General features: G+C 36.8%; 1 protein-coding gene across 4 annotated transcripts in view; it reads left to right on the top strand.

Moving 5' to 3' along the window:
- Positions 1 to 20,256, top strand: part of LOC311077606 (uncharacterized protein) — a 280,579-nt gene that overhangs the window by 236,961 nt on the left and 23,362 nt on the right. For 3 of the 4 annotated variants that reach the window (XM_084106174.1, XM_084106173.1, XM_084106171.1), the window contains exon 1: positions 19,392 to 19,633. Coding sequence is in view for 1 of the 4 variants with exons in the window: in XM_084106171.1 (XP_083962297.1) it covers positions 19,492 to 19,633 (142 nt within the window). In the remaining 3 variants the exon portion in view is untranslated. Of the gene's footprint in view, positions 1 to 19,391; positions 19,634 to 20,256 lie in introns of those variants that run through there. The other variant, XM_084106172.1, reaches the window with a different exon arrangement.

Raw genomic sequence — 20,256 nt, 5'->3', positions numbered from 1 at the left:
ACCAAACGAGTCTAGGACAATTCTATGGAATCTCAAAATCAATAATTATCAAAAAAAAGTTGAACTTTTGCATTTTTCGCATGGGTATATTGGGTCATAAAGAAAATGGGCGTGGCAAAATGCACTCAAAAGCCTATAAATCCTAAACGAAAACTCAGAACTTCACGAAAATTGGTGAGCATATGTACCATAACATTCTAAAGAAGCATGCAAAATTTCATGTAGATCGGAAGATAGGTGGCGCTATAACTGTTAAAAAGCTTTGAAAACCCTGTATTTCCTATGGTACATTGCCTGTATTGGCTGAAAATGGTCTTTTCCATCTATTATGTCAGTGGTTAGATGCTTGCTAAATAAAACTTAATAGCTTTTGATGCTTTTGTGCTTTAAGGCCTTAAAGGCCTTAATTGCTTGAACCCCGATAAATGCTGCTTGCAGCTTTAATTAGGGGTTCAAGCACGAAGTGCTGAACACCTATTGTAATTGTACTGATTTTTATTATTATTATTATTATTATTCTTCTCCGCTAAAACGCATCGTGCAGCCCAAACCGTAAGTGCTGGAGACTTGAAACTTTGTCAGATGGTAGTACAAAAATCGAGGAAAGGTTCAGAGAGTATGACCCCGATTGGCCCATAGGTGGCGCTATAGCGACCAAACGCGCGAAACTGGTCATAACTCCTAGACCGTATGTCCTAGACTCAAGTGTCTTATATCAATGGAATCCAGACCTCATGGCGAACAAAACGTATATCTCCGATTTCATTTCCGGTATGCAAATTTTTCCGCCATTTTGAATTTTGTCAAAAACCTACTTTTGCAAACTAGTCCTAGGTTTTTCGCCCGATCGGAACCAAACCAGTGCAGAAATGTTCTCTGGAGTCTGAAGATCAATAATTATCGAAAAAACGTCGATATTTCGATTCAAAGTCGCTAGGGGGCTCAAAATGAACGTTGTGGGAGGAGCCTATTTTACTAAAATGGCTATAACTCAAAAAGTAAATGAGATAGCTTCACCAAACTTGGTACACATATGTAGGAGTTCAATCTGGGGTCACAGTAAAAAAATCACAACGATTAAACACTAGGTGGCGCTATAACATGAAAGAAACATGAAAAGGGCTATAACCACCTGACTGTTAGTCTGATTGACTTGAAAATTGGTATGCAGTGTCTTGGTCCAAGGTGCCATGTATGTCTATGAGGACATTGACGTATCTCAAAAAACATGGCCGCCATTGGCCAATGAAGTCGAGCACCTATTAGACAAGGTTAACGGAGGCCGATTGGAACGAAACTCGGTGGGCATGTTCGACTCATGGCCCTAGAGGTCTGTAAATTTTTTGAAAGAAATCGGCCACTAGTTGGCGCTAACGAGTTTTATGGCTCTGTAATCACGTGGTGTTACACTTATAGTCACATTATGCATATCATTTGATAGCTCTACTCATGCTGAACAACTTTGCCTCAAGAACCATTGCTGTCAATCAAACCGTTCATTAAATATTCGTGAACATGTTAAAAACCTACTTTTGCGAACTAGTCCTAGGTTTTTCGCCCGATCGGAACCAGACCAGTCTAGGGCAATTCTCTGGACTCTCTAGATCAATAATTATCGAAAAAAAGAAGAAAATTTTGCTTTTGTTTGGCTATAACATGATCATTTAGAAAATGGGCGTGTCAAAATACACTCAAACGTTTATAAATCATAAATAAAAACTCAGAACTTTACAAAAATTGATGAGCACATGTGACATAACATGCTAAAGAAGCATGGGAATTTTTATGGAGATTGGACCATAGGTGGCGCTATAACTGTTAAAAAGCTTTAAAACAATATATATTCTATTGTAAATTGCCTGTATTGGCTGTAAATGGTGTTTTCCATTTATGATCTTATAATTTTCAAATCATAATATTCAAATCTAGTGCAGTACAATTCTCTGGACTCTCTAGATCAATAATTATCAGAAAAAGTATAACTTCTTCATTTGGATGGCTATAATAGGGTCACTTTAATATGTAGCCTTGACCAAGTGTCCCCAAAAGCCTATATCTTTTAAATATCTTTCAGATCTAGTCAGAACATGTTACTCTTAACAAGCATGAAAAATTTCAGACAGATCGGACAAAATTTGCCTCTATAACAGTTAAAAAGGTAAAAATGATATAACATGGCATATTAAGCCAATAAGTGGTATTGTACTGCCCCCTGCTGTCATTTCATCATACTACTCCCTAATATTGTTATATAATTCATATTTATACTTTATAAAATCATTATTTTAACATTTACAATCACATTTTGTCAAAATGCATCTATTGGAGTGTTACTATTGACAATTGTTTTACATTTAGAAAACGAAAGTAAAACCTTGTCCGCCATTTAGGCCACGCCCCCCCAGTACAAATTCACTCATAACTCGAAAACGGAAAGTCGCCGCGCGCTCAAATTTTGATGGTAAGGACCTCTCCGGGCTCTTGATCGAAACGTAGCGTCGCGGGCCTCGGGAGCGCGCCCCCCCCACGGAACGCTAGTCCGCGGGACCCCCGACTTTGAACGGCCGTAACTCCCGAACCAGATCACCCCGAACCTTGTGTGAGGGCTCATTGGAAAGGGCCCATCCTTGGCTAGCTTCGATTCAAATGTGGTGTAATTTGCCCTCGGCATTCCAGAGAAAACTGCTCCAAAAGACATGCCTTTGAATGGTCATAGCTCCCGGCCCCAATCGCCCAAAAACACTGTGATGGTCTCATTCAACAGGGCTCCTCAAGCACTATCTATGCTCTGAGGTTTAGAATTTTTCGCCATCTGGTTCCCGAGATATAAGTGAAAAAACTAATTCCCATTCATTCACTTCAATTGTAAGATGGAGGCTGTAATTCCACTGTTGTCAACTAGAGGGAGCAGCAGTATTAGACATAGTATTAATCTTTTTATCAGCTTTCAGCTTTGGCCAACAAGCAAATGCTTAAAGCTATTTATTATTATTATTACTGATAATACAGATCACAAAGAAATATGTGAAAATGGTTAGACCATTAAAAGATATTTTCACAATAACATCCCAAAAACATTGAAAACATATTTGTCTTTGTGTGTGTGTGTCTGTGTGTGTCTGTGTGTGTAAGCATGCTTAATGGAAAGAACATGGTAAAACTGCTTTGTTTTACTGGTGGATAAAAAAGTCTTTCAAATGAAAGTGAGTCAATTAGTGGTCTTCTACTGCCCTCTGCAGGACATTCTACTTATAAAAATATTTTTACCTGTGCTTTTGCATACATTTTTAGACTATATAAAATTGCTTGCATGAAAATCACCTATTATAACACAATCATGTTTTGTCAGTTTATCACTTCATTTGTACTGAGCTCTCAGTTTGAACAATTCTGCTTCTCAGTGATTAATTTGAAATCTGAAAATGGTGTTATACGGAGGAGATTTGCAATTATCATTTTGTTACCTATCTTTAATTTAAAATATCTACATCTACAACCAAATGTGTTTGCATGTGTGTGTTGAAGCATGGTTACTGTATTAAGTATTATTGTTTAAGTATTATTGTTTTCATTTACATTTTAACCACCAGAAGACCACTCATTGCTTCATTCTGCTTACTAAAATATTATTTTCCAGTTAGTTTCCATTTGAAATATTGTTTAAACTTTATAAAATCATTAAAATAACATTTCAAATCATATTTTGTCTGTTTATAAATCCCACAGACTCACATTGGCTGCAATACTAATGTTTTTGAAAGACACAGACCTGAGAGTCTAATCTTTGTGTATTGTGCATATAGTATTGATATTATTACTATTGCAAATCATGTTATTGTAACTCATATCTTAACAGAATATTATTTGTAATTTTAATTCTTTATTTCTTAATTGTTTTTTTCTGATTACTACAGATATTATCAACAAAGATATCAACTACACCTTCACTTTTAATATTGATAAGCTGCACACACAGCGCAATCACACACCCACTAATGCATTCAAATAAATGTAATCTTACTGTGCTACTTTATTTGTACATGATTAGAATGAACAGACATCTAAGAATATTTTTCTTCTTTTGTTAAAGCCATTTCAGACTACAAGTAAGCATTATATTACTAATCAACTATTTTAAAGGTGCCATACAATTGAAAACTGTATTTATCTTGGCATAGTTGAATGGTAAGAGTTCTGGACAAGGAACTGACATACCGTGAGCCTCAAACACCATTGTTTCCTCCTTCATGTGTAAATCTCCTGTTTGCAAAAGACCGCTGAAAAATGAGTGAATTACAGCATAACACCGACTGTGACGTTGGAGTCGGGATCATTCATATTTATACCCCCCCAATTTGCATATACCAGCCCATGTTCTAGGCCAGGCAGTGTTAACGTGGACCTGCACAGCCGAATCATCAGAAGTTCTGCAGGTATTGTGAAGAAGCAAGCAAGGACAATAGTGAAAATGTCAGATCATGGATATAAATGTTATGTTCGAGGCTGTGCTGCGGATTTCAGAACTTTTCATTCCCTTCCCACAAAAGAGAACTGCCAACAGGCATGGTTGATTTTTACAACAGGATACCTTACCATTTTAATTCAAAGCTGTTAGTTTGCTCTGCCCATTTCACCACTGACAGTTTTTCTAACCTGGGACAATATCAAGCAGGTTTCGCTCATCGTTTGATACTGAAGAAGGGGGCAGTTCCAACTAATGTTATATTTCCATTACAACCCCTACCGCAAGCAGAAAGTAACGTTAGTGATTTTATCCACTACTTGACTGTTGAAGACATTTCTGTTTCAGAGATATCATAGAACAATTTAAAATATATCAATGCATTCTACGGCACCTTTAAAATAATTATTTAAAATGGAGATCAGGCCAAACATCACTAAAACATGAAAAGGGCTATAACCACCTGACCATTAGTTCGATTGACTTTAAAATTGGCATGCAATGTTTTGGTCCAAGGTGCCATGTATGTCTATGCCGCCATAGGCCAATAAAGTTTGTGCACCTCTTAGACAAGGTTAACGAAGGTCGATCGGAACGAAACTCGGTGGGCATGTTCGACTCGTGGCCCTAGAGGTCTGTAAGAATTTTGAAAGAAATCGGCCACTAGTTGACGCTAACAGGTTTTACGGCTTTGTAATCACGTGATGCATGTCATTTGATAGATCTCCTCATACTGAACAACTTTGCCTCAAAAACTACTGCTGTCAATTAATTTGTTCATTAAATACTTGCGATTATGTTAAAAACCTACTTTTGCGAACTAGTCCTATGTTTTTCACCCGATCGGAAATATATCAGTGCAGTACAATTCTCTGGACTCTCTAGATCAATAATTATATAAAAAACTTAAACTTTACCCATTGGGTAGCCATAATAGGATCATTTAGAAAATGTGTATGGCAAAAAACACTCAAAAGCCTGTAAATCCTAAACGAAAACTCAGACAACTCACTAAACTGCCTTATGTGCTTAAAGACCCTAAATGCTTGAACCCCGCTAAATGCTGCTTGCAGCTTTAATTATTATTATTATTTTTCCGCCATAAAACGCATCGTGCAGCCCAAACCGTAAGACCTAGAGACTTGAAACTTTGCCAGATGGTAGTACTATTGCTCGCTACTCAGATACACGGACTCAGCCCAATCGGCCCATAGGTGGCGCTATAGCAATCAAAAGCGCAAAACTGCTCAGAACTCCCAGACCGTAAGGCGTAGCTTCAAGTGTCTTATATCATTGAAATCCAGAGCTCCTGAAGAAAAAAACGTATATCTCCGATTTCATTTCCGCCATGATAGATTTTTCGCCATTTTGAATTTTGTCAAAAACCTACTTTTGCGAACTAGTCCCTGGTTTTTCGCCCGATCGGAACCAAACCAGTGCGGAATTGTTCTCTGGAGTCTGAAGATCAATAATTATCGAAAAAAAGTTGAAATTTCGATTAATGGTCGCTAGGGGGTGCAAAATTAACGTTGTGGGAGGAGCCTATTTTACTAAAATGGCTATAACTCAAGAAGTAATTAAGTAAACTTCACCAAACTTGGTACACATGTGTAAGAGGTCAATCTGAGGTCACAGTAAAAAAATTGCGTCGATTGGCCACATGGTGGCACTATAAAACAAATAAAAACATATAGACAACTGACCGTTTTTCCGAATGACTTGAAATTTGGTATGCAGTGTCTTGGCCCAAGGGGCCATGTATGTCTAAAAGGATATTGGCGTATCTCGAAAAACATGGCCGCCATTGGCCAATGAGGTTTGAGCACCGTTAACGAAGTCCGATCGGAGCGAAACTCGATGGGCATGTTCGGCTCAAGCCCCTAGAGGTCTGTAAGAATTTTGAAAGAAATCGGCCACTAGTTGGCGCTAACGAGTTTTAAGGCTCTGTAATCACGTGGTGTTACACTTATCATCACAAAATGCATATCATCTGATAGATCTGCTCATGCTGAACAACTTTGCCTCAAGAACCATCACTGTCAATCAAACTGTTCATTAAATATTCATGAATATGTTAAAAACCTACTTTTGCGAACTAGTCCCTGGTTTTTCGCCTGATCAGAACCAGACCAGTCTAGGACAATTCTCTGGACTCTCTAGATCAATAATTATAGAAAAAAAGTTGAACTTTTGCATTTTTCGCATGGGTATAATTGGGTCATAAAGAAAATGGGCGTGGCAAAATGCACTCAGAAGCCTATAAATCCTAAACGAAAACTCAGAACTTCACGAAAATGGGTGAGCATATGTGCCATAACATTCTAAACAAGCATGCACAATTTCATGTAGATCGGACCATAGGTGGCGCTATAACTGGCAAAAAGGTTTGAAAACTACATATTTCCTATGGTAAATTGCCTATATTGGCTGTAAATGGATTTTTCCATCTATAATTTCAGTGGTTAAAAGCTTGTTAAATAAAACGTAATGTCTTAAATGCTTATGTGCTTAAAGGCCTTAAATGCTTGAACCCCGATAAATGCTGCTTGCAGCTTTAATTTTTTATTTTTATTGCTCCATGGTAAAACACAAAACATTTCATTTTCTTCTTTAGATAATTTAAATTCCCATGTGCAAAAGGGAACAGAAAGAAGATAAAAATCTTATAATATCTGTCCCCTATTCCAAAAAACAAAATAACCTTTCTTAAGCAGCTTACAGCCAAAATTACATTGACAACAAACAATGTTGGTTTAAATATCAGCATTCATGCAGTATAATAAATCAGGCAATGCCCAGACAACAAAACAACAAGTAATCCAATACATATCTGTCACGATACCACACACGGAAAAGGTAGATCCAAAAGCAGTTTTATTGGGTAATCCGAAATCGTAAACCAGTCCAGGCAAGGGTCAAAACCAAACAAGCAATCCAAAAGACAGGAACAAAACAAGAAAACCAACAAACCAGAACTACGGAAGTGATATGACATTAAACAAGGACTCCGTGACAAACACTGAAACAAACAGGGTATATATACACACAGATACTAACAAGGTGACGGGAAACAGCTGTGTGCAATGATCAATGATTAGACAGAACAGGATTATGGGAAATGTAGTGCATGAGAGAATGACACCGTGGGGGACAAGGACCTCTAGTGGTTACCCAGGGAAACACAAACCAGACACTGTGACAATATAGAGGAAAACAAAACAAAACAAAAAAACAACATGGACCTCACCATATTAATACTAACCGAATTTACTCTGTTTATATCTATACTTATACTGACCAATATTACTAGACCCAATATATATAGAGAAAAAACAAAACAACACAAAAAAACAAAACAAAACCAAACAAGACCAAAAACAACATAGACCTCACCATATTAATACTGACTGAATATACTCTGTTTATACTTATACTTAAACTGACCAATATTACTACAACTTTTAAGATTATCATGCAATGAGTTCCACAATTTTCCTCCCATAAATGAGGGGCACATTTGTTTTATTGTTGTACGTGCAAATTGATGTTTAAAATTATACCTTCTCCTACTGAACTCTTTTTCTAACTGATAAAGGAGTTGTATTTTCTCTGATAAGATTTTATGTCTTGCTTTAAACAAAATTATTAGTGTTTGAAACTTAACCAAATCTTCTAACTTTAATATTCTGGATTTAGCAAATAATTTGCTTGGATGTTCTCGATAGTTAACTTTATGAATAATTCTTATAGCTCTCTTCTGTAGAATAGATAAAGGTTTTATATTTGTCTGATATGTGTTCCCCCAGACTTCTATGCAATAAATAAAATATGGTACGATGAGTGAACTATAAAGTATTTTCATTGTTTCCCTATTTAATACCTCCTTCACTTTGTTTAAAACAAAAATATTTTGGGAGATTTTTCTTTTAATGTGTGCTATGTGAGGTTTCCATGATAGCTTATCATCCATAATTACACCAAGAAAACGAAACTCAAACACTCTCTCAATATCAACTCCATCTATGGATAAGGCAACAGATTCACTTATTTTCCTATTTCCAAAGACCATAAATTTTGTCTTTTCTAAATTCAATGACAACTTATTTACATCAAACCATTTCTTCAGTTTTGTCATTTCATATTCAATAGATTCTGCTAGTTTCTGTATATTATTTCCAGAGCTGAAGAAATTAGTATCATCTGCAAATAAAACAAACTGTAATAATCTGGAAACATCACAAATGTCATTAATATATAAAAGAAAAAGTTTAGGTCCCAAAATAGAACCCTGTGGTACCAAGCATTTAATTTCCATAAGTTCAGATTTGACATCAGTTAACTGTACATATTGTTTCCTGTTATGCAGATAACTTCTCAACCAATTAAGGGCCATTCCTCTCATTCCATACAAACTTAATTTAGAAAGTAAAATATCATGATTCAAAGTATCAAATGCCTTTTTCAAATCAATAAACACTCCTACTGTGAATTTCTTTTCATCTGTTGCTGTTGTTATTTCTTCAACAATATTCATTAAGGCAGTCGCTGTGGACCTTTTTTGCCTAAAGCCATACTGGCTTTCACTCAGCAGGTGATGCTTTTCTAAAAAACTGTCCAACTTACAAACAAAAAGTTTTTCCAGTACTTTTGAAAATTGTGAAAGTAATGAAACTGGTCTATAGTTATTGAAGATTTGCTTATTTCCTGCTTTAAATAGTGGAATAACTTTTGCCCTCTTCATTCTATCTGGAAAAATACCCCTTCCAAAGGAAAGATTACAAATATAACAAAGGGGTTTGACAACACAGTCAATTGTCTTTTTTAATATAACCATATCTATTCCATCACAGTCAATGGAAGTCTTACTCTTTGACTTAGAAACAATAGATATAATTTCTGACATTGACTGACATTGTAAAAACATTGACTGCAGTACTCTACTATCTCCTCTCCACCCTCTTTGCAATGACGTGTCATGTATCTTGATACTATCTGCCAGATTTGGCCCCACATTTACAAAAAAAGAATTAAATTCATTAGCCACCTCATTCAAATCATGCAGTGTCTTATTATTATAAATAAAATGATCAGGCAGGGCTGTGTGTGCTGTTTTGTTACGCATTACTTTATTCAGAATGTTCCATGTACCTTTTATGTTATTTTTATTATCATCCAACAGTTTATTATAATAATCCTTCTTAGCCTGTCTCATAATTAATACTAGCTTATTTTTATACACCTTATATTTCATTTCAGCAGTATTTGTTCTATATTTTATAAAATTTCTATAAAGTTTATTTTTCTTTTTGCATGCATTCATCAATCCTTTTGATACTCAAGGCTCTCTATTTTCATTTACTTTTTGTTTGTGTACCACTATTGGACAATGTTTATCATAATATGTTATATACATTTTCAAAAAAGCATTGTAGGCAGCATCAACATCCTCCACATATATTCTTCATTTAGGAGATCATTCCGAAGCCTATTTATAGCATCATCATTTCTTACTCTTACAAGTCTACACCCTATCTTCTCTTTACTTATTTTTAATTGCCAAGTAAAAGTACCAAAAATTGGCAAGTGATCACTTACATCATTTATAACTAATCCACATTTAATGTTTTCTTTAAAGCAGTTTATAAAGATATTATCGATTAAGGTTGCTGATTGCTCTGTAAAATTACATTTTCAAATGCTTATAACTTTGGGTGTGGTCGACTTATTTTCACAAGAGGTCATCTCATTAGGTTCCTGAATCCTTGCTGAGTCCAATGATACCAAACATACTAGGTTTCTCCTTACGGTTTGTGAAGCGTTGTGATTTAGCACTTAAAAAACATTTGCCAATATCTTCGAAACCATTAGACCACTCGAGACGAAACCACCATAAGAAGTTTGGAAACATAGGTCGTGGTCTAAATGTTAATGCCCAAAAGCAAAAATATTGATAGTAAGGGGTAGTAAAATCCAATCAAAGTCATGTGTCAGTAATTTTTTACATGTTTTTTTCAAATAAATGTCTATAACTCCGAAGCGAATAGAGATATTTTCACCAAAATTGACACACAGATGTATGGGCTCACTCTGAGGACACATAAAAAAATGGTGGGACTGAGCCTCTTGGTGGCGCTATAATAGAACAAAACATGATATTCCTATTGACATCAATACAGTACTGTGACATAAAATGCTATGCTTTGTGAACGCATTAGCGTATCATTAAGAAACTCGGTATGAGTTATCGGCACCATGCCTTGAAGGTACTCAAAAAGTTTCAGAGCAGCACCACCTTGTGGTAAAAAAGTTATTTTTCCTAGTTTCCAAAAATGCTAATAACTTTTGAATAAATCTGCCTATCGTAATGCCACTGGTCTTAAACGATTCCTTAGGTCACGTCGAGAACATAGATACCAAGTTTACCTTATTTGGCCGAACTTCCTGTCCGCCATCTTGATTTTCATTCAATACCTACTTTTTCAAACTCCTCCTAGACCGTTTGTCCAATTTTCACCAAAATTGAATCGTATCATCTACAGACTGTGCCGACTAAAACTTATGGATTTCGTGTCAATAGACAAAACCGTTTTCATATAGCAAAGCAGCAAATTTGAGGCATGATGCCAAAATGACTTTTCAGGCTTTATTTCTGCAATGCCTTGACATATTGACACCAAACTATGTATGTGTCACTATTACTTCACTCTGGCCACATCACATCGATTTAGTAACTGCGCCATCTATTGGTTGAAAGTGATAATCCATTAAATCATCTTATAAGTTACTGTATATATGATTTTTCAGCCATTTGCCCAAAATCCTCTTTAAATGTCTTTAATTGCTCATTGTTGCAGTTGGTCTGACACTTTCAGCCATGTTGGCATTTCTTGTTGTCTTCTTGCACTTGGCCCCGATAATTGCTGCTTGCAGCTATGTTTGTAAAGTGTTACCGTTTTTTCCTCACTTAATGCAAACGACACACTCTCCAGATATAAACTACACAGCAAAATCCCCAGTGTTAAATTAACACTGCTCAGTGTTTATATGAGTCCACACTCAGGCCGCATTTACACATAGCCGGGTATTTAGAGAAACGAATATTTCCCCCCCATCGTTTTCAAAAAAGTTGTCGTTTACATTAACCCGCATAAATACGCCGTCGAGCGCCATCATAACAATGCCAAACCTATGGGCGGCAGTGTAGGGAGAAGGATAAAGCCATCCAAGCCAATCAGAATCCTCAAAATCGACAACAACGAATAGCACAAGCGACTTCCTGTTCCTTTCAAAACAACAGATATGGCGCGAGGTTCATGACGTAAGCATTTTCTGGCGCATAATGTGACGTTTGAGAACCTAAAACGCCGTTTCTCCCAGTTGACACGGCAACACATAACCGGCGTTTTCAGAAATCTCCACTTTGGCCGGAGTTTTTAGAAATAAGCGTTTTCTGGGATAAAAACGGCGTTTTCGTGTAAATGACAGGCCAAAACGCAGGGAAATATCTGCGTTTTCCCATCGTGTAAACGGGGCCTCAGAGTGTTAAAAGTAACACTAAAGCAGTGTTAAAGTTAATGAGATAAAAAAGTGATTAATTGTGTGATGATTGACCATTGAAGACATCTGATGTTAACAAGCAGAATCACTGAAGGAGAAAATTAATTGTAAAAAATGGTCACCATTATGGTGATTAGTGTTTAGTTTAGTTTAGTTGACTCTTGACCCTTACTTTTTTAACTTTAGATTTTGTTTGGCTGATGTAATTCAGTTATAACAGCCAGATGAACAAAGAGAAAAGGTGATCTGATGGTGTTGGTTATGTTTTAACATAATCATTAGTTGGCCTGATCCACTGAACTCTATGAGAGCAGAATTTATGAGTTAAGTTTACCTTATAGATTATAGCAGCACTGTCCTTGTAGAGCATGCCATTTCAATGAAATCCAAATGATCAAATCAATTAAAAAACAAACAAAAAAAATCTTCAAAAGTATTTCAGGTAGGCACACACATACATCAAGAATTTGCATATGAATCTCAACAATGGTGATCACCTCTGAACATAAGCTCATTATTTATTCATGGAGAAATGCATGATGGGAGCCATGAATGAGTTTTGTTTGGTGGCACCCAGAATGCACTGCAACATGCTTTATAATTATCACCATTGTTGAGATACACAGGCTGATTATTGATCTCTGTGTCTAAAAAAAAACACATTTTGGATGGATTATATTGTAAAAGTTACAAAAATTATGCTTTTCAAGGACAGTGCTGCTATAATTAATTAAGTAAATATAACTCAGAAATTGGGTTTTCAGTAATTTAGAGTTCAGTAGAAGTTTCAGTAAATTGGAGTTCAGTAATTTAGGTCAAATGATTGTAAAAAAATGATTATTTTAAAACACAACCAGCACCATCAGATCTTCTTTTCTTTTTGTTCATCTGGCTGCTATAACTCAGGTACGACAACCAAACAAAGTCTGAAGATAATGCTTTAAGGGTCAACAGCCCAACTAAAGCAAACACTGATCACCATAATGGTAACATACAAATTACGGTTGTCTCCTTCACTGATTCTGCTTGTTAATATCAGGTGTCTTCAATAATGCTCAGTCATCACTCAATTAATCAATTAATGAGATCATTAACTTTAACACTGCTTCAGTGTTACTTATAACACCCTGAGTGTGGAACTCATATAAACACGGAGAGTGTTAATTTAACACTGGGGATTTTGCTGTGATTAGTCTTTATCAGAGAGCTGGTCAAATCACTGACACACTCTTGTAGAGTTTAAATAATCTTGACTGTTTATCTACCCCCTCTTTCCACCACAAGGACCATTTGGAGTTCCCAAAGACACAGATAGTGATCAAGGCCTGTCGGCCAAAATGTTTGTATTTTGGGGGTCGATGAATTGTCACACCTTTAGTACGTGGGGGAAGTTCGAATTATCTGATTGGTCAGTTTAAACGTCTCACAGTTGGGTTAAAGTCACATGGTCAGGAAAGGATAAAAGAAGATTGAAACTGTTGCTCTGGCTCTTTTTCTTTACTTCCTCTTCTCTCTCTCTCTTTCTCTCTCTCTCTCTCTCTCTCTGTCTCAGGAAACATTTACATGCTGTATAAGTTATTATCATCTCATACATCTATTTTGTAACTATTCTAAGTATAACTATAACCATATTTTGTCATTAAACCTTTTCAATTACAAAAAAAATGTGCTAAACAGTTTTGATTTGGTATTGACCTTGAAGTGCTACATATTGCAATACAATATCATCACTCTCTATAGCAATGCTCTCCCACATATTAATCTATTGTAACTGCGCTTATTTCCGTCGTTGGTATAAGTAGCAGTGGGTGGAATAGACAAGAAATGTATAGTTTTCTACCATCTTGCTGACAACTTTTCTTTAGTCATTCGGCAGTCTTGCAGCTTGAACCTCTGCAGGAAATCCACCCTTACACTCTTAATATGAAGATAATTCTTCATCATCAGATGTTTGAGTGACACTATGTCCAGTATCAGGAATAATACAGTATGATCTGTGTGTATCAATACACAACTCTGAGATCACAACGTGAATGTGTGCAAGAATAAACTGAGCATGTTCAAATGAACTCTTTCCAGACTAATTCCACTAAATGTCTTTAGAGAAAATACAGATTTCTTTACCTGTGAGAAGTGAAGAGAGAATGATCAGTCCCAGCAGACACAGATCACACTTATCAGCCATTTTGTGTTTCTGTCAGTCTTTCTCTTCATTATATATAGTTACAGCTCTTCTTTAAACATCATCAGCTCCTCCTCTGGTTGGTTACTTCCTCTGATCTCATCAACTGAGGGTTTAGTCCTGACTCTATGACACAGCTGAAGAAGCGATCAGAAAGATCTCTGGTGTAAAACTGTGTTGACTTTGAAAAGCTCTGGATCAGAAAGTGAGCTGAACTGTACAGTGGCGTCCAGAAACCAACCAAGTCCATAAAGAAGTATTATGTTTGACACTGAACAAAGTGATTTAAAATGAACTGTTCCACACAAATCAATACAAAAATATATTTTCCCTATCATTAGCTATGTTTCCATCACCTTGTTTTTATGCGTACTTTGACGTATTGCATTAGAAATAAGTGACGGAAACGCCAAATTTTGAATAAAAATCCCTTAAAGCAAAACTAAGGAAAAAATGTTACCTTGAAATAATGTTTCCAAAATCGTATCAGTGGTTCATCAAGTCGGAACAGGGTGAAAGGCACTTCTGGATTCGCTTTGCAGCCCTATATCTGCTATAACCACACTATGCAAGTTTGCCAAACCGGGTCGCGTTTCTGTAGTTCGAATGAGACATAAGAAAACTACAAATTTGACTTGCTTTACATCAAGCGTTACAATAGTCGTTATTTAGTTTTTCTTCATTTCTGATGTCACAATATATCATACTTTCATGAAATCATGCAACAGACTCTACCTTGTCTGTGGACATTGTTCATTCCAAAGCCAGTGCTGGATAAACAGTGAGCGTGTGTGCGACGGTAGGCTGCGGTAGGCTAAATTATTTAAGACAGCGGTAATGGACAATTTCGCTTCCAACCTGTAGGGCGACCGCAGAGGAAAAGTTCCTTAGTGTTTAAAGGGGTGGTTGATTATGATTTAACTTTTTTAACTTTAGTTAGTGTGTAATGTTCCTGTTTGAGCATAAACAACATCTGCAAAGTTACAACGCTCAAAGTTCAAAGCAAAGGGAGATATTTTCTTTTAAACAAATGACTTTTTAAGGACTACAACAAACGGCTGGTTGAGACTACACCACATTCCTCCCGGGTTAGTGACATCACCAACACTAAAATTTACATAAACTCCACCCCCGGGATCATTATATATTGATTATCATGACAGGATATGCTATTCAATGACTACAATATAACTACACATAAGCTACATAAATTCATCAACTAACCATTCAGAAGTGTCCTGTTGCTTCTACATGTTGTCATTGTCTGACTCCAGTTTGAACATCAAAGTCTAAAAGTTTTTTACATTTTCAGTGCGTGTCTTTGTGAGATAATCGGATCTGCTAACACACACACACACACACACACACACACACACACACACACACACACAAACAATGAGGATTATTACTTTAAGATCAATGACTACGGGTGTTGTAGTCCTTAGTGAAATGTATCGTGGGTAATGTGGTTCAGAAAAAGCGTGTTCGTGTGATGGATGTGTTCACACTTCTGTACTGCGCAAGGAAGATTCGGTTATGCTTTTAGGTTACTTTATTTAATCCAACCGGGAGTTATTGTAAATTATTACCCTGACAACTTTACCCTGCAAGAATGATTAAAACACCATGCATCGGCTAACTGTGTCCCTCTCATCATTGCCCGAACATGAACTAACGAGTCGTCACACTGCCGCTGTGAATGGCCGAAGCGGGAAAATATAACACGAGGTGAAAAGGGGGTGTGGTTGATTGTCATGGGAACACAGGAAGGAACCCAAGGGAACTAACAAGACACACCTGGAGAGATGTATCATACAGCTTACATGATAAAATGTTAGTAATACATATGTAACTCTCTGTCATTTATTTAATTGCCAAACGACGGTAATTTTCTTCAAATCTGTCACTCACTGATAGTTCCAGGTAAGCAAATCCACAGATGCTTTGCCGCGTAAGCTCTGCTGTTATGTGTCGTCATCACTGTTTGCCGCATTCTCATTGGTTTGTATATGGGGGATTTAATGCACAGGGAAAGCTGTCCGCGGATCGCTCGCCACAGAGGAGAAGTGTGCTGTTGCTTCCAGATCTCGATTAACGAAAATTATATTGTGTTTGATACAAGACTACTGTACTAAATCAAGTGGGAAAAAAAATCATAATGGAAACAATTTTCTTTCTTTTTTTTCTTTTTTTTTTTACAAGAACTTACTGTTATAGGTAGACCTACTGTAAGCAGACCTGTAACTATCAGAGGCAGGGCTGTTAATTGTTGTCAACGTGTTTGTTAAAGTCATCAATATGCATTATTTCAACTTATTTTTTAAAAGAATAATTTTATTTTTTATTATACTTACATTTATTCTAATGATGTTTTACTTCTATTTTATTTATAATAGACTCCTAATATTTATTATATTATACTTACTTACTTATGCCCGTCACCCTTGCCAGGGTATGGGCCGCCAACCACAGATCTCCAGATTATTCTGCCGTTGGCCATTCTTTCCCGCTGGTTCCAGGTGGGAGTTGGTGAGTCCTCTCCCAAAGGTTGATATTGCTGATGGTGTCAGGCCATCGGATCTAGAGAACTCTTCTAAGACAGCTGTTGATGAAGGTTTGAACCTTCCTAATGGTCATCTTGGTCATCCTCTAGGTTGCCGCTCCATACAGCAACACTGCCTTCACGTTGGAGTTCAATAGGTGGATCTTTGCTGTCAAGGACAGGTCTCTGGAGCTCCAGATGTTCTTGAGCTGTACGTAGGCCGCTCTTGCTTTGCCAGTCCTTGCCTTGACGTCTGCATCTGTGTCACTCTGTTGGTCAATGACACTGCCCAGGTAGGTGAAGGACTGAACTTTAGGAGACTTCGATTCAGCATGACTGGTTCCTTGCTTGAGGTCTTTATCTTTAGGATCTTCGTCTTATCTCTGTTTATGTTGAGGCCAATCTGAGATGAGATAGTTGACACTACATCTGTCTTCTCTTGCATCTGCTGTTTGTTGTGGGAGAGAAGTGCAAGGTCATCAGCAAAGTCCAAGTCCTCGAGCTCGAGATTAGTCATTAGAAATATTAGAAAATAAGATTTTTTTATCAGGTTGACCAACTTAACTGGGATGCCGTAGAGTCGAAGGAGCTTCCAAAGGGTCTCTCGATCCAAGCTGTCACATGCCTTCTCATAGTCGACAAAGTTGATAAACGGGGGAATTGCACTCGAGGAACTGTTCGACTATGATGCGGAGTGTTGCGATCTGGTCCGTGCATTTTCTATTCTGCCGAAAGCCTGCTTGTTATTCTCGAAGATGTGTGTCAGCAATGTCTTTCATTCTCTCCAGGTGGATCCGATTGAAATTTTTATTATATTATACTATTATTATATTATATTTATTTTTAATTCTTAATAAAAAAAACACTTCTGCCATGGTGTTTCTTATTTGGCGTCTCTGATTTAGATGCGTCGTACCGTTAAAAACGAAAGCATGTCGTTTCTGCAACATTAGTGCCACCTAGTGGAATAACAAAAATACAGCATATTTTGCAAACCCCACTTTCGCACGTTGCACGTGACTCAACTATTTTTGAGCTGCTTTTATGGGTGATTCTGAAGGCATCAACAGGTAAATGCAGGCTACTTTCAATAAATGGTCAAATATAGGAAACTTTTAGCTGTGTTGCCCTGTGTTGTGAGGGCAAACACTGAACACTGTCTGAGAGCGAACATGCTTATTAAAATCCCATCTAACATGCACCAGGTGCATTTTTGACATAATGCGACACCCAGCCTACCCGGTTAAGTCCCGCTTATATCCCGCTATATATATATCATAACCATTATGGTGATCAAAAAAATTTTTTTGGGCTCATGAGATTGAGATTTTAATGTAATTATTATTTTAACACTTTTAAGTGTGGTCAAAAATAAACTCCCAGGAGAGTTAATTTAACACTGGAGTTTTTGCTGTGCATATATATATGAAGTGTGATCTTGACGCATCTGTCAGTGCAACACTTCTGGAGGATGTGAATTTGTGGTTTCACAAGCACTAACTTAGTAGCCTAAAAGCTTCATGGTGCACACACACACACACACACACACATAGCAAGCGGTCTTGGCCCGGATGTGACCTCATGCTGGCACTGCTGGCCTCCTGTGCAATGGCATGAATCCTGGCATGAATGGCATGAAATTCACAACCCCAGAAGTGTTGCATTGACAGATGCATCGTGATCACACTTCATCTAGAACGACTCTTTACAAACAAACTAAATAAATGCCCTGCTAGTTAACTGGAGATGTTTTATTTATTTGTAGTTAGGTACATATTCATCACCCAAACAAAAACTCATATTGTTCCGTGACGTGACTCGCTTTGGTCAGGTGGTATTTATAGCAGAGGGGGTGGAGCTTTAGATTCTAGAGAGCATTTGATTGGACAGAAGATGTGATGAGAAGCTGAAGTGTGCGATGATGTCCTAAAAATCTGTCATCCATTTTAGCGGAAGTGAGGGACTTTTGAATGCTTTTATCTCCTGAACGCGAATTTTGTCATTGGTTTGGAACACAGCTTATTCATAACCTTAAGCCTAACATATTAAAAACTAAAAAACTTACATTTTGATTACAGGACTAACACAATACGATTGTGGTTTTAGTTAAACATCTAAATTTACAATATTTCTCACAAAAAATAAAGAGACCCCAGACGCACAATTTGTCTATTTTTAACTTCAGTCCCCAAAAAATGTGAAAAGTGTCATAAATGTTACATTTATTAAATTGTTATGAGGGACACATGAGCAGTAGGTAGATGTTTGTTTTATAGCAAGTTTTGTGTAAAATCATCTTTAAACCAAGTCCATTTTGTCCATTACAAGGTTTAGAATTAAATGTGTTTAAATCTGAAAAACACTGAAATTAATAAAAGGTCTTAAATGCCTGAAGTGGGAAAATATGATTTTCGGAGGTTTAATGTGTCTAATGATGTGGACTATTTAGCAAATGATTTATATGTAGTTTAAGAAAAACGAAAATCCAAGTTGAAATATTATCGAATCCCAGTATTTACAGAATGACTGTGTAAACATCTTTTCTCCTAGTATTTTCCCTCAGACTCTCGACGCTTCACTCTCCAGTCCAGCGGGTGGCGGTGAGTCATGCGTTTGTTTTCAAGATGAGTTTACAGCTTGATCTCTGGTGTTATACATCGTGCTACTGACTTCATACAAACTGTACTTTTAGTCCAGAAAGATTTTGAATCGGGTCAATACATGCCTGTAATATTCCCATTCTCATAGATGTTACCAGAAGTTTTGAATCGAGCAAGAATAGGTGGAGTTGCTGCAACTGAACTGAGAAGATCGTGTTTGTTAAAAGAGGAGATTGAGGAGGACTCGAGTGAACCAGAACCCTGGAGAATAAAACACGAGGAACAAGCAGGTTGGTGTATCTTATATTCATCTTTAATGACTAACAAAGCTTTAGACACCCCTTGCAAACATTTCCTGTGGTAACGTTATTCCATGTGATAAACTATTAAAAGTACCACATGAATCTGTGTAAGTGTGTAGTGTTGTGTTTGTTTTTTAGGACGCTTTACCACAGTATTTTGTTGTATTGTATGTAATACTGCTGTGATATTCTTTTGCTACTGTCATATTCCTGCAGTAATACTTGGAATTTCCTGTAATGAACCTGTGGTCCAAGTTGTTTTGCACTGTTTCTGTAACTTTTTTGTTTTATTTTATGGTAACTTTCTATAGCATTCCTGCTAGAAAAGTTGTTTGTCCATGATAAACCTGTACTTGCTTGCATACTAGTCATAATCTGAAAATATAGTATTAGTACACATGCAAGACAAGGCTTTAGTGGTGACATGTTGATGATATACAGAGTAAATTGCTACAGTCAGTCATGTTATGTGACATCAAATACACTTGTTGTATTACATTTTAACATTTATTCACAACACATACCATGACTGCTCACAGACATCTCTATACCCTACAAACTAGGGTAAACGCACAATAACACAAAGAATGAAAGGGCAAGTTTGTTGCGAG

This window comes from Abramis brama, assembly GCF_963993115.1.
Source record: "Abramis brama genome assembly, chromosome: 1".
Classification (NCBI taxonomy): domain Eukaryota; kingdom Metazoa; phylum Chordata; class Actinopteri; order Cypriniformes; family Leuciscidae; genus Abramis; species Abramis brama.
Note: the sequence above shows the minus strand (reverse complement) of the source record. Positions and strands in the feature narration are given on the sequence as shown.